At 44.4% G+C, this 14,377-nt stretch overlaps 1 protein-coding gene across 1 annotated transcript in view; it reads left to right on the top strand.

Moving 5' to 3' along the window:
- EPHA6 (EPH receptor A6) overlaps positions 1–14,377 on the top strand; it is a 983,829-nt gene that overhangs the window by 861,858 nt on the left and 107,594 nt on the right. The window contains exon 12 of the mRNA XM_044284497.1: positions 13,888–13,949. Within this exon, the coding sequence (XP_044140432.1) occupies positions 13,888–13,949 (62 nt within the window). The remainder of the gene's footprint in view (positions 1–13,887; positions 13,950–14,377) is intronic.

The following is a 14,377-nucleotide window of genomic DNA, read 5'->3' as shown; positions in this document are numbered from 1 at the left end:
TCCTCTGAAAATGGGTTTTCTGAGAACCAAAAAATGTAGGTAAAGGCAGGGAATGTTATAAAAAAAAAAAAAAAAAATAACGAACCAAGAAGGAGTTGTTGGAATGGAATGAAACTTTCTATGAGTGAATGTAATGATTATTGAGGAAAACTGTACAATTAAAAAGGAGGCTCTAGGACCCTGTTAGGTGCCCCTAGTCTGGATACAAGATGAGATACAGTTGGGCATGGAGGAATACAGATTCCAAATGGTATCCTGCAGCACATTTGCCCGCTACCCCCAAATAGTATCCCCAGTGGTAATAAGGCTCCCTACAGTGCCCTCAGTACTAATAAGGCCTCCCTATAGGGCACCTCTCATAATCTATGAGGCACTTCTATAGAGCCCCCAGTAGTAGTAATGCCCTCCACCACTGCCCACAGTATTTATAATGTTCCCTGCAGTGCCCCCTGTAATTATAATACCTCCTGCCATACCCCCCAGAGTTATAATCATCTCTGTAGTGCCCCCACACATTATAATGCCCGTCCTCTCCCTCCAGTCTTCTATACCATGCAGTCCCATGTAAATAACACAAGTAGTCTCCCACCAGTCTTCTATGCCATGCAGTCCCATGTAAATAACACCAGTCCTCTCCCTCCAGTCCCATGTAAATAACTTATCCTCCTTACCGTTCTCTATAACATACAGTCCCATGTAAATAACTTAAATCCCCTCCTTCACCTCCCTCCAACGCATAGTCCCATATAAATAACATCACTTCTTACCCTCCAGTCTTCTAAAATATCCAGTCCCATGTAAATAACACCAGTCATCTCCCTCCAATCTTCTATAACATAAAGTCCCATGTAAAAAACATATCTTTCTTATAGTCTTCTATAACATACAGTCCTATGTAACTAACACCCCTCCCCTCCCTTCAGCCCCTCTAACATACAGTCTTAGTTAAATAACATATTTCCCTTACACTAATCAGGGAGGAAGTATAATGAGGAGAACCACATCTCCCAGCATTTCTCTGACACTTACATTCATTCCATGGCATCACAGGTCTCCACTGCTGAGCGCTGCCTCTTTCTGCACTGCTCACATGAAAGTGACCTCATCACAGCTCCTACCTCCACTTCCAATGCTGAAAAGATCACATGACTATGATGTCATCGAAGGTCCTTCAGCTATGGACTGTAGACACAAACGGGCAGCAGATTCGCAGTAAGTAAGTGCTAATCAGGCCCCCTCCCCCCAAAAACACTCCACCCCTCCCGACCTCCACACCAAGGTGCCTAGGTTAATCTGTTGGCAGAGGTAGGGAATGAAAAATATGATAAGATAAAAAAAATAAACGCCTCTGCTGGCACTGGGATGCTCCCCCTCCCGTGCTGGGCCCCTTTGAAGCTGAACCAGCTGCACAGGCGGTATGTCCGCCCCTGATTGAAGCTCCTGTAGGTGTAATGTGTAGATGTCCCAATAATTTTGTCCATATAGTGTATGTTTTTAATCAGCAGGGTCTACCCTACCAGTTATTGTGGCTGGTTTAATAGAGTTGATTCTACTGACAGATGCCCTTTAAACTAAATAAGGTTAAAGATAACATCTCCTCTACAAAAATTCTAAACCGTGGCCAGACGCCCAAGCATCAGAGATTTTAGATTCTAGCCCTATCCCAGCCTTCATCAAGTATAGGTAGTGCTGTATCCCTGAAAGTAAAATTCTTTCTACTATATCTTTTGATACATCAGCATTTTAAAATTCATTCACGAGATGTAATTATTTGGAAACAGTACTGCTGGCTCAAAATATATGAAAACAGTAATATGTTTCTTTACCAAATTAGGCATAAGAAACGACTACTTTTCCTGATGTAGAAGTGAACGCTAAATAATTTATAGAACTGCAGTGTTCTGCAGAACTTCAATAATATAATTTTCTAAAGGGGGCATGATAAATGAGTCTGATAGCATTTCAGTACACATTGCCCTTTCTTATAAATACACTTAAGCTGCACATCTAGATTGAACATAATATCATAATACACGCATAATGTTAAGACTCTAAGCAGAGATTGATGATCCCGGACTTAAAGAAAACTTACAGTATGCCGAAAGAAATTGAGCTAGAATACCACCATAGTGAAGCTAGCTTATCTGAATTGCCCTTCTTGATTGTGTCTTGATATCATCCAACTAGAAGTCATCACACAAAAACCAAGCCCTTACACAGCTCTGTAAAATGGAACAGAAAATGTTTTTGGTCTTGGGATACGGGGATTCAATTTTTTTAAAGGATTTTTATTGTACAAAAGTAGTAAAACTTAAAGAAAACTAGCGTATATATATATATATGTAGTTAAGGCTGATGAGTCAGCTTGTATTTCTGGGAGGGGCGGAGGCATTTCATACACGAGGCACGGCCTCACCCACGGGTGTGAGTTCTCAGGTGCCCCCCCTTCTCTTTCTATTTCCACAGGGTATGCCCCCTTATAGACCTACCCACGGCAATGGCAAAGGGCACATCATCAGCCATTCAGTCAGGTCATCTAAGACACGTCCAGTTAGGTTAGGTTAGTCTTAGTGTTATCGTTTTAGGGTTTCCAGGCATCCCCTTGGCCACAAATATATATATATATATATATATATTTAGTATCCCTGTAATCGGACTGACCCATTGAATAAAGTTATTATGTTATTTATGGCACGAGTCAACGTAGCAGTTTGCAACATAAAAACAGCTTTTCATTTTTTTTTTGTTTTGTTTTTTGAAACAAGGTATTTTTTTTGTATTCCACTGTAACAGTTCATACTATATTGTCAGGTCCTTTACATAAAATATAAATTAGAATCCATTTTAAAGTGTAACTGCCGTTTTATTTTTTATACTGTAATGGTATAGTGTACCCTACAGTATATGTGCATTTGTGTTTTAAAATTTAATAATTTTCTGTTTTACATGATAGAAACTCCCAGAAATGTGTGCCACTTTACCATTGTGCAGCCCTCTCCTCAGTGCGCTGCCATGTGCAGTCCGTCTTCTCTATCTTCAAAACAAGAGACGGATCAGCTCTGGGAATAGGAGCTCAGCCCTGGATGCGCGTTCACAGTGTTCATGCCTGCAAGGAATAAGGGCTGCGCTTGTATTACTTCACAGCAGCGCAATCTGACAGTGTACATCGCACTGCTGTAGGGAATCAGGGCTGCGCTTGTATTCCTTCACAGCAGCGCCATCTGACCGTGTACATCGCGCTGCTGGAGGGAATCAGGGCTGCGCTTGTATTACTTCACAGCAGCGCGATCTGACCGTGTACATCGCGCTGCTGGAGGCAGTCAGGGCTGCGCTTGTATTCCTTCACAGCAGCGCAATCTGACCGTGTACATCGCGCTGCTGGAGGCAGTCAGGGCTGCGCTTGTATTCCTTCACAGCAGCGCCATCTGACCGTGTACATCGCACTGCTGGAGGCAGTCAGGGCTGCGCTTGTATTCCTTCACAGCAGCGCAATCTGACCGTGTACATCGCGCTGCTGGAGGCAGTCAGGGCTGCGCTTGTATTCCTTCACAGCAGCGCCATCTGACCGTGTACATCGCGCTGCTGGAGGGAATCAGGGCTGCGCTTGTATTCCTTCACAGCAGCGCGATCTGACTGTACATCGCGCTGCTGGAGGGAATCAGGGCTGCGCTTGTATTCCTTCACAGCAGCGCCATCTGACCGTGTACATCGCACTGCTGGAGGGAATCAGGGCTGCGCTTGTATTCCTTCACAACAGCGCAATCTGACCGTGTACATCGCGCTGCTGGAGGGAATCAGGGCTGCGCTTGTACTCCTTCACAGCAGCGCGATCTGACAGTGTACATCGCGCTGCTGGAGGGAATCAGGGCTACGCTTGTATTCCTTCACAGCAGCGCAATCTGACCGTGTACATCGCGCTGCTGGAGGGAATCAGGGCTGCGCTTGTATTCCTTCACAGCAGCGCCATCTGACCGTGTACATCGCACTGCTGGAGGGAATCAGGGCTGCGCTTGTATTCCTTCACAGCAGCGCAATCTGACCGTGTACATCGCTCTGCTGGAGGGAATCAGGGCTGCGCTTGTATTCCTTCACAGCAGCGCCATCTGGCCGTGTACATCGCGCTGCTGGAGGGAATCAGGGCTGCGCTTGTATTCCTTCACAGCAGCGCGATCTGACCGTGTACATCGCGCTGCTGGAGGGAATCAGGGCTGCACTTGTATTCCTTTACAGCAGCGCGATCTGACCGTGTACATCGCGCTGCTGGAGGGGATCAGGGCTGCGCTTGTACTCCTTCACAGCAGCGCGATCTGACCGTGTACATCGCGCTGCTGGAGGGAATCAGGGCTGCGCTTGTATTCCTTCACAGCAGCGCGATCTGCCCGTGTACATCGCGCTGCTGGAGGGAGTCAGGGCTGCGCTTGTATTCCTTCACAGCAGCGCGATCTGACCGTGTGCATCGTGCTGCTGGAGGGAATTAGGGCTGCGCTTGTATTCCTTCACAGCAGCACGATCTGACCGTGTACATTACGCTGCTGGAGGGGATCAGGGCTGCGCTTGTATTCCTTCACAGCAGCGTGATCTGACCGTGTACATCGCGCTGCTGGAGGGGATCAGGGCTGCGCTTGTATTCCTTCACAGCAGCACGATCTGACCGTGTACATCGTGCTGCTGGAGGGAGTCAGGGCTGCGCTTGTATTCCTTCACAGCAGCGCGATCTGACCGTGTACATCGCGCTGCTGGAGGGAATCAGGGCTGCACTTGTATTCCTTCACAGCAGCGCAATCTGACCGTGTACATCGCGCTGCTGGAGGGAATCAGGGCTGCGCTTGTATTCCTTCACAGCAGCGCGATCTGACCGTGTACATCGCGCTGCTGGAGGGAATCAGGGCTGTGCTTGTATTCCTTCACAGCAGCGCGATCTGACCGTGTACATCGTGCTGCCGGAGGGAATCAGGGCTGCGCTTGTATTCCTTCACAGCAGCGCGATCTGACCGTGTACATCGCGCTGCTGGAGGGAATCAGGGCTGTGCTTGTATTCCTTCACAGCAGCGCGATCTGACCGTGTACATCGCGCTGCTGGAGGGAATCAGGGCTGTGCTTGTACTCCTTCACAGCAGCGCGATCTGACCGTGTACATCGCGCTGCTGGAGGGAATCAGGGCTGCGCTTGTATTCCTTCACAGCAGCGCGATCTGACCGTGTACATCGCGCTGCTGGAGGGAATCAGGGCTGCGCTTGTATTCCTTCACAGCAGCGCGATCTGACCGTGTACATCGCGCTGCTGGAGGGAATCAGGGCTGCGCTTGTATTCCTTCACAGCAGCACGATCTGACCGTGTACATCGTGCTGCTGGAGGGAGTCAGGGCTGCACTTGTATTCCTTCACAGCAGCGCGATCTGACCGTGTACATCGCGCTGCTGGAGGGAATCAGGGCTGTGCTTGTATTCCTTCACAGCAGCGCCATCTGACCGTGTACATCGCGCTGCTGGAGGGAATCAGGGCTGTGCTTGTATTCCTTCACAGCAGCGCGATCTGACCGTGTACATCGCGCTGCTGGAGGGAATCAGGGCTGTGCTTGTATTCCTTCACAGCAGCGCAATCTGACCGTGTACATCGCTCTGCTGGAGGGGATCAGGGCTGCGCTTGTATTCCTTCACAGCAGCGCGATCTGACCGTGTACATCGCGCTGCTGGAGGGAATCAGGGCTGTGCTTGTATTCCTTCACAGCAGCGCAATCTGACCGTGTACATCGCTCTGCTGGAGGGAATCAGGGCTGCGCTTGTATTCCTTCACAGCAGCGCCATCTGACCGTGTACATCGCGCTGCTGGAGGGAATCAGGGCTGCACTTGTATTCCTTCACAGCAGCGCCATCTGACCGTGTACATCGCGCTGCTGGAGGGAATCAGGGCTGCACTTGTATTCCTTCACAGCAGCGCGATCTGACCGTGTACATCGCGCTGCTGGAGGGGAGAGCTGTGTTGGAGCTTGCTAGGAGGAACTAGGTGAGTATTTGGCTGTGTTACTAAAGTATAGGGGACACCTGGCTGCAAAAATATGAGGATTGTGTGCTAGTGCATGTGAGGAGAGCAAGGGCTTATGGGAAGTGAGGGGAATACAGGACGGCGTCAAGAAAGGGCAAACGTCACCACAGGAAGTGCAGGAAAGGCCATTTTAGGAAGAAGCTGAAATACAGGCACAGGGAAATATGGTTGCTAAGGGCTGAATACAGACATCAGAAAATGCAGCTTCATGAATATCTTCCCTCTAGCATCACATATGTTATGAATTTCATTTTTGGTTGTGAAATGCCAGTTACACTTTAATTCCAAGGCGGAAAGTAACAGAACAGGAAAAATACCAAGGAGGTGAACAATTTTGCCGAGGTTTGTAAGATGTGTAACTAAGTCAACTTTCACACTGGCGTTTTGGCTTTCGTTTGTGAGAGCCGTTAACGGCTCTCACAAGCGGTCCAAAACGGATCAGTTTTGCCCTAATGCATTCTGAATAGAAAAGGATCGGCTCAGAATGCATCAGTTTGCCTCCGTTCTATCTCCATTCCGCTTTGGTGTCCGTCTGACGAAACTGAGCCAAACGGATCCGATCTGGCACACAATGTAAGTCAATGGGGATGGATCCGTTTTCTATGACACAATCTGGCACAATAGAAAATGGATCCGTCCTCCATTGACTTTAAATGGTGTTCAAGACGGATCCGTCTTGGCTATGTTACAGATAATACAAACGGATCCGTTCTGAACGGATGCAGACGGTTGGATTATCTAAACGGATCCGTCCATGACAGATCCGCACAAAACACAAGTGTGAAAGTAGCCTAACTTCAACAAAAAATGATTTGAGCATATAAACCTGGAGGATTCAGAGGTGATACCAGCCTGTTATGAAAAAATTGTATTTCTTGGAAGAATAAGTTTTATGCTTGACAAAGGATGTGTTTTTCTCAGTGTCACGCTACTAGATATACAGCATGATGAATTATTATATGCACTGGCAGATCATGCACAATGCAGCCAGCTCAAGGAAGACATACAGCATCTGAGCGGCCGTCTGACACGAGCTCTCCGTGGGACTGTATTTTTCTATAGAGGGCATTAGTCAGCATAAGTAATCAGCAGGTACAGGCTTCAAGGTTTTGTCCTGTCTCTTAATCTGTCTGTCAGGCTGCGCTGCAGAATGGGTCAAAATGCAGAACTGGGAAGATTTAACCACTGCTTTATGTTTCTTAGACTAAGCTTCAAAATCACACTTTATAAAAGGACATAAAATCGTGACATTATCATAGTTTACTGAAAGGCTTTCCTATCCAATAAAAATATCTATAATAAAAGTCAGTAGATATATATAATATGATCAGGGGTGTAGCTAAAGGATCATGGGCCCTGGTGCAAGAGTTCAGCTTCTTATGCAGCACAAGGGTCTTTGGGCCCCCTCAGGCTCCTGGGCTCGGTAGCGACTACTACCTCTGTACCCCCTATAGCTATGCCCCTGAATATGATAGAACAAAAGCTGCAAGAAATAGCATGAAATCAGTGGGGAGAAATCAAGCTTTGTTCTTGGCTTTGTAACACAAAGAAACATTGTTGTAACATCTGAAGCCAGCAGAGGGCCAAAGGTTCCTTGTCAGGATGGACAGGGCAAGATATTCAGCCAGGAGAGGAAGTGGGCAGGGAATACTTCTCCAGTGTGTGTACCTGTGTGCAGATAAGTGGATTTGGCAGGACCAGAGCCCTCGTACCGGCGCAGCTGTAACGGAGAACCAGAGTTGCGAGAGAAGTTACAGACTTGTGGACCCCGGACAGAGTACAGGCAGCAGTGTTGGAAATATTCTGTTTGTCGCCTGTCCACCTTCATCTTACGGTTCTGACAACCGATGTAAATGAGGGGAGGATCTCTGAAAGCAGCTGAAAATGGCAGGCCTTGAGGATTTGACACACCATTAAAATTCATACGTAGCTCAGTGATCAGGTAAATGTCATGGGAGCTGTCAAAAGAACCAAATATAATTCTATCTGGAGAAGGGGCGTTGATCCAGGGGGTTATTCTGATCACCTGATTGGAGTAGGAAGGAATTTTTTTGCCCTTAAAATGATGAAAATTGGATTATACCTTAAGTTTTTTTTGCCTTCCTCTGGATCAACTTGCAGGATAACAGGCTGAACTGGATGGACGGATATCTTTTTTTCAGACTTACAAACTATGGGGGTAATTTATTAAGACCGGACGTTTTAGACGCTGGTGTTAATAACCTCTATAGCTGGCAGTGGATCTGCCATAGTTAAGAGGAGGCGCCGGCCTCTACATAACTTCGGCGCATCCAACGCCAGTATAAATCTAAGCCAGCTTCCTAGCTGTCTTACATTAAGACCATTTTCTACGGCAAAAACAGACTGCCGGCCCATCCAATTCCCCGTCCATGCCAAAACCACTTTTTTAGACGTGACGAGAGCAGGGAAAAGTCGCAGATTACAGCGCAACTAACCATTGTGCCGTAATCTGCACCTGAAATACGCCTAATATAGGTGTATTTCGGGATAATAAATGACCCGCAATGTTACTATCGTCTCGCATCCTGACAGTCCACAAAAATGGGTGATTCAGGGGGCTAAATCTTTTTGCCATCCAAATACCAACGCAAAACTGCCTAATTATAGCAGTGGAAAAGGGAACTCAGAAATAAATGTCTTAAATGAAAGCCAACATTTTATATTAGATAATGCGTAAAACAAAATCGAAGGCACTACATCTGGCACTATTATGTATGCTCTAAGTTGGTCCTATGATTATGCACTACAGACGGTACTATGGCCTAATCACTGAGGCTGATAGTATTGTATGGCTCCTATATCACAATCCGTCTGGAACGATGACTACTAGGGGCGCTGCCCCAGCCTTAAAGTAGGATAAAATTAAGGTTTTAACGTGTAAAATCAATCATTAGGATTCCACTTTAATTCCATATTTTAATGAAATGATGGCTTTATATTTTTTTGGTACCGGACTCTTAGAATAAAGAAATTACTTCTCAAGTTTGTTGGCACAACTGTGCGGAATAAGTACCGCTGCAGAGACAGATTAGGCAGCGCTGCCTGAGGGCAAATTTTATTTTCCAGTTATTATAGTTAATGTCCAATTTTCCAAATGCAATTAATCCATTGACTGCAAAAAACTTGAGTGCAAACAAATTGCTTTACCTCTCCCTGATTATCGCGGAACAACTTACCTTTCCATTCATTGACTTGCAGGAATTTTCAGTAACATGATTGCTGTTTCTCAAATGTATAATAGGAAGTAATTTTGCATAATGCAGTAAACCCTGGGAGAACCTAAATATTTTCTGTAGGAGAAAAACACCTAAAAAAAAATAAACACTAAAAAAAAAACACCATAAAAACATATGCGCTATGGAAAAAACACAAGCAGGTTTTATGGCTATGCCATATTATTATGTCAGGAGGGGTGTCGGGTCCAGTGGTGTCCCAGTCTGTCCCAGCGTTTAGAAAATGCCCAGTGCCGCTAAGGGAACATCTTTTTCATTTTCTGTTCTCCTGATCCGTCAGAAGAACTGAAAAAAAAACAGGATCCTGTAAGAAAATAAAAATAAAAAATGATTTTGTGCATCAGTTATGCACATTTGGCATCTGTTTTAGCCATTTCCATCTGAGATCCTATTTTTTTGATGGAAAGAAAGTACTGAATGCAAGAAAAAAACTGATCTCAGACAGAAATGGCCGAAACGGATCCCAAATGTGCATAACTGATGCACAAAATCTGTTTGCGTTTACAGGATCCTGTTTGCTTGTTTTTTTCAGTTTTTCTGACAGATCAGAAGAACGGAAAAAGAAACGGTGATGAGAACTCTCCCTAACATGAATTCCACGTGCAGGAAGCTCCAGTGCCGAAAGTGTTAAATTGTTCTTCTTCGTTAAAGCCTTCATTTACATTTTTAACATCTTCTGACGTATTTTAATCGCTTTCTAAAGTGATTGAAGTCGTGTGTATTACATTTCGAAATGCGGTTAAAGACATGGGGATTACGTTGTGCTTTTCTTAGCCCTCTGCAGTAATTCTTGCGTTCAGGTGGCGTTTCACGGATGGAGTTTTGAACATGATAAATTAATGGAAATTCTAGAAAGGGATATGGGCTTTACATAGGATAAGTGAATAGCGGCCCCTGTGTCAGATGGATGCAGAAGGGATGGGGAAACATTACCTGTCCCACCAGATCTGACTAAAGGGGCTGGAGAGAATTCGGGGGAAGGGGGTGGTTATTTAAGTCAGACCTATATTTGAGCGCCTACTCCGTAATAGCGATTACAAGAGATTTCTTTCAACTCCAGAGCATCTAAATGGCTGCAAATTACTGAAAGGTGGCAGTCAGCACGAGCCGGCTCGACCCTGTGCAGATATGGCTCCATTAATTGCTTGTTCTGTTGGGAGAACGGCTCCGGGGTTTTAACGCGGACTTCTAAAACTTCAGATAAAATGTTTGCAGGCATTTCAGTCTGTTAAATTGGTAACCCCGAGGCCAGGCCTAAAGATTGTTGACAAGCCTCTGTGGTTCTAAGCCGCACAGATTACATTCACAGCCAGGGTCTCTGAACTTCCAGATTGTAAGCGTTTTTCACGGGGGCTCATTGCACAGCATTTAGAGTACAGATGCACGCCTCAAAAATCGCAAGGTCACGGCTGACAGGCGGAAGCAAAAAACTTTATTTTACCCTTTTCTGCTACTTAACATTCTGACTTTTACTCGCACACAACGCATCAGTTTGTGTGAAGGCCCATCCCGGGGTATAGCATGATACCGAATACATCGATAGGCCACCTTACATTTATTTTTGATTTATAGATTCTCACTTATTGTTCACTGATTTTACCATCTAATGTGTCACTGATGCAATTTTAATATGTTATATAATGTATGTTTTAGCACTGTCAAATTCTTCTACTAGAATTTATAGGGGGAGATTTATCAAACTGGTGTAAAGTAGAACTGAATTACTTGCCCATAGCAACCAATCAGATTTCACCTTTCATTTTTCACAGCTCCTTGGGAAAATGAAAGGTGGAATCTGATTGGTTGCTATGGGCAACTAGGCCAGTTCTACTTTACACTAGTTTGATAAATCTCCCCCATAGACTTTATCAAATTGAGTGCAGATAAACATAGGAAAGGTTGCCCATCGGAGCCAGATAGAGTGCTACTTTTAACTTTGAATCTACTCTAGTAAGGCCGCCTTTTTATTCTGATTGGTCACAATGGGTAACGCCCCTGCTTATTTCTGGAGAGCTTATCAAACAGCAGTCTTACTTAAAGGGGTTGTCCGGGTTCAGAGCTGAACCCAGACATACCCATAATTTCACCCCGGCAGCACCCCTGACACAAGCATCGGAGCAGTTTATGCTCTGATGCAGGATCGCGCAGGGCAAGGGCTCTTTTATTGACTATAACACACTGCCGGGCGGAGGCTTCCACCCAGCAGTGTGTTCGGTGAAGTCACTGGCTCTGATGGGTGGGCTTTAGCGCTGCCCTAGCCGTTTTACAGGCTAGGGCAGTGCTAAAGCCCGCCCATCAGTGTCGGTGACGTCACTGGGCTCACTGCTAGGTGGAAGCCTCCGCCTGGCAGCCTGAAGGAGAGCCCAGTTCGCCACCGGAACTCCACAAAAGGACAGCAGTCACATGACAAATCAGGAAGTAGGGTTCAAGCATGGGGGATAAGAGAAAACTGCAAATGAGGTAACTTTGTGAAAACAATCCAAGGAGGAATGGGAGCTAGAGTATTTGATGACAATACACTTTACAGTTAAAAAGTAATGTATGGCACAACCGCTTTAAGGAACCACTCCCACAAAAATATTTATTCTGTGGCCCATTAGCAAAGTACAGACTGTAAATTGTAAGGAGAGTCATTTTCTTAAAGATGACTGTATTTGTGAGTTTTTGTCTACTTTCTGGCCCTTAGCTGTGTTATATGAACGATACTCTGACTTTCCAACTGACACAGTGGGGGAGATTTATCAAAACTGGTGCAAATTAAAACTGGCTTAGTTGCCCATAGCAACCAATCAGATTCCACCTTTCATTTGCCAAGGAGCTGTGAAAAATGAAAGTTGGAATCAGATTGGCTGCTATGGGGAACTAAGCCCAACGCTTTCATTACTGGATTCTGTAAGGTCCACAGATGACTGGATGGTTCAGAGACACAACTCTGAGCAGGAGATATATCTAGAGACAGAAGTTCTAAAGTCTCCTCTCCTGAATATGCAATTTTTTGGGGAAATACTTGAAATGAAATACAAATTCTGCCAAGTTTTTTTTTTTTACAACTGTGCACTGTGTTGGGTTATTCCTTCTGGTAATTTATGAATATACTGTCAACCGGTTGTTACTATTCCCTACTCAGTCTTACAATATCAGCACTGGGTGCTAGAGAGGATGGGTGTCATTGACAGGGGAATGGTGACACCCAGTTGTTCCTTTTTTGCACATATTTTCAGGGAAAATGCACAATGCAGCGTTATCGCTAAAGATTATCTGAAATTGTCATTTCTTTGGGGAATACAGGTCCTCTTTAACCACTGCACAACCTCCACCGTATATGTACAACTGAAGTTGGTGTCTGCTCCCGCGAGCAGTGGGTTCCATAGCCGCAGGGTTTCTGCTGTTTCAGCTACAAGGCTGATCGCATACATTTCACCCCTCAAATATATAGCCATCAATGAACACAAAGGGCAATCTAATGATTGCCAGTTATAGTCCCTCAGGATGACTTAAAAAAAGGTTAAAAAAAAGTCTAAAAATGTTTTTAAAAATAAAAAAAAAAGTAAAAAAAAAAATATAAACGTTCAAATCACCTCCCTTTCTCCAAAATCTAAATACTTAACCAATAGAAAAAAAATACACATCATGGCCGTCCCCGCATGCGAAAACGCCCTTACTATTAAAATATAACAATATTAGTCCCATACGGCAAATGGCGTAATGGAAAACCGACAATTCACCATTTTTTGTCACTTCAACTCCCCCAAATAATTTGATAAAAAGTCACAAAATGGTATCACTGAAAAGAACAGATTGCCCTGCAAAAATTGAGCCCGAGCCCTCGTAAATGGTGCCATGAGAAAGTACAACTTGTCCCCCAAACAATAAGCCCTCCTAAGGCTATGTAAATTAAAAAAGGCGTGAAAAACAAAAACGCAAAAACTGAAAATCGCCCGATCCTCTAGAGGTTAAGGGGTTGTCCAAACTTCAATCACGGGGGAACACTACCTTCAGGTATCCCATTGTGCCTAATCATTCTTGACACTACAGCTTTTTGTTTTCTTTATTGTTAGTTCAATGCTAAAATATGTGACATCCGCTGAATAAAAATGGAGAAAGTAATGAAAACATAAACGCTTTTCTAATAAGAGGACAATCAATCACCGAGATTGCATTTTAATAGAACAGTTCATACTTGTTTGAAATGATGTTTAAGAACATGAGCACATGTACTGCTGGACCCGCGTTTTGCCATAATGACTTTTCTGACGCTTTCTATTTTGTGATTGAAAACGCTTAACAAACATGCATATTGTCGCGCCGATGAATACCACTGGCACAAGTCATTATGCACAGTCCTGCGCCGAGCGCCAGGTAATAAAAGGAGCAGCAGTGGACTCGATGAGTAATATTCAGCGCCCGCATTCTCCACCATCTACACAAATAATTTACTTCAACTTATTATTATTATTTTTTTGGCCTGCAGCACAAGACATATGAACTTCATTAAAGTAATACTGATAATCTTTCCGTAACAGCTGGAAATGTATAACCAACTCGTAATACACCTTTAATCTCCCTAATGAATTTCTTTGCTGTGTTCGCAGGCAGACCTGTAATGATTGTGGTTGAATACATGGAGAATGGATCCCTGGACTCATTTCTGCGGGTGAGGTGTCATTTTCTGGTGACATTTGAATAAGAAACAATTCTAGGCTAGGGTTTTCAATCATTTATCATAAATTAATTTTTACCTAATGTTATTCATCGATTTTATTTTTTATTTTTTTGTGAAGAATAGCTGCTTTTCCCCCAGGCTGCATTACCTTTGTACCATGATACATTAAAGTACCTCTGCCAAATAAAGAAGACTTGAACTTAAGAATAAAATTGATTTCAATTTGGCGCAGGCTTATCATTTAGGAAAAAAAACGTATTTTAATGAAGGTATTAGAAATATGATGGGTTTGTTTTGCATTGCATCTACATCTACTTTGCATATTTTTTTGTTTTACTGGCACCAATCAGCACTGCTGGATGATTGTCCATGAGCCCTAAGTTGTAGCAGTGGTATAATAGACAGTATGGTTTCCAACT

This window comes from Bufo gargarizans, chromosome 3 (assembly GCF_014858855.1).
Source record: "Bufo gargarizans isolate SCDJY-AF-19 chromosome 3, ASM1485885v1, whole genome shotgun sequence".
Taxonomy (NCBI): Eukaryota; Metazoa; Chordata; class Amphibia; order Anura; family Bufonidae; genus Bufo; species Bufo gargarizans.
This window is presented reverse-complemented; position numbering and strand designations above follow the sequence as displayed.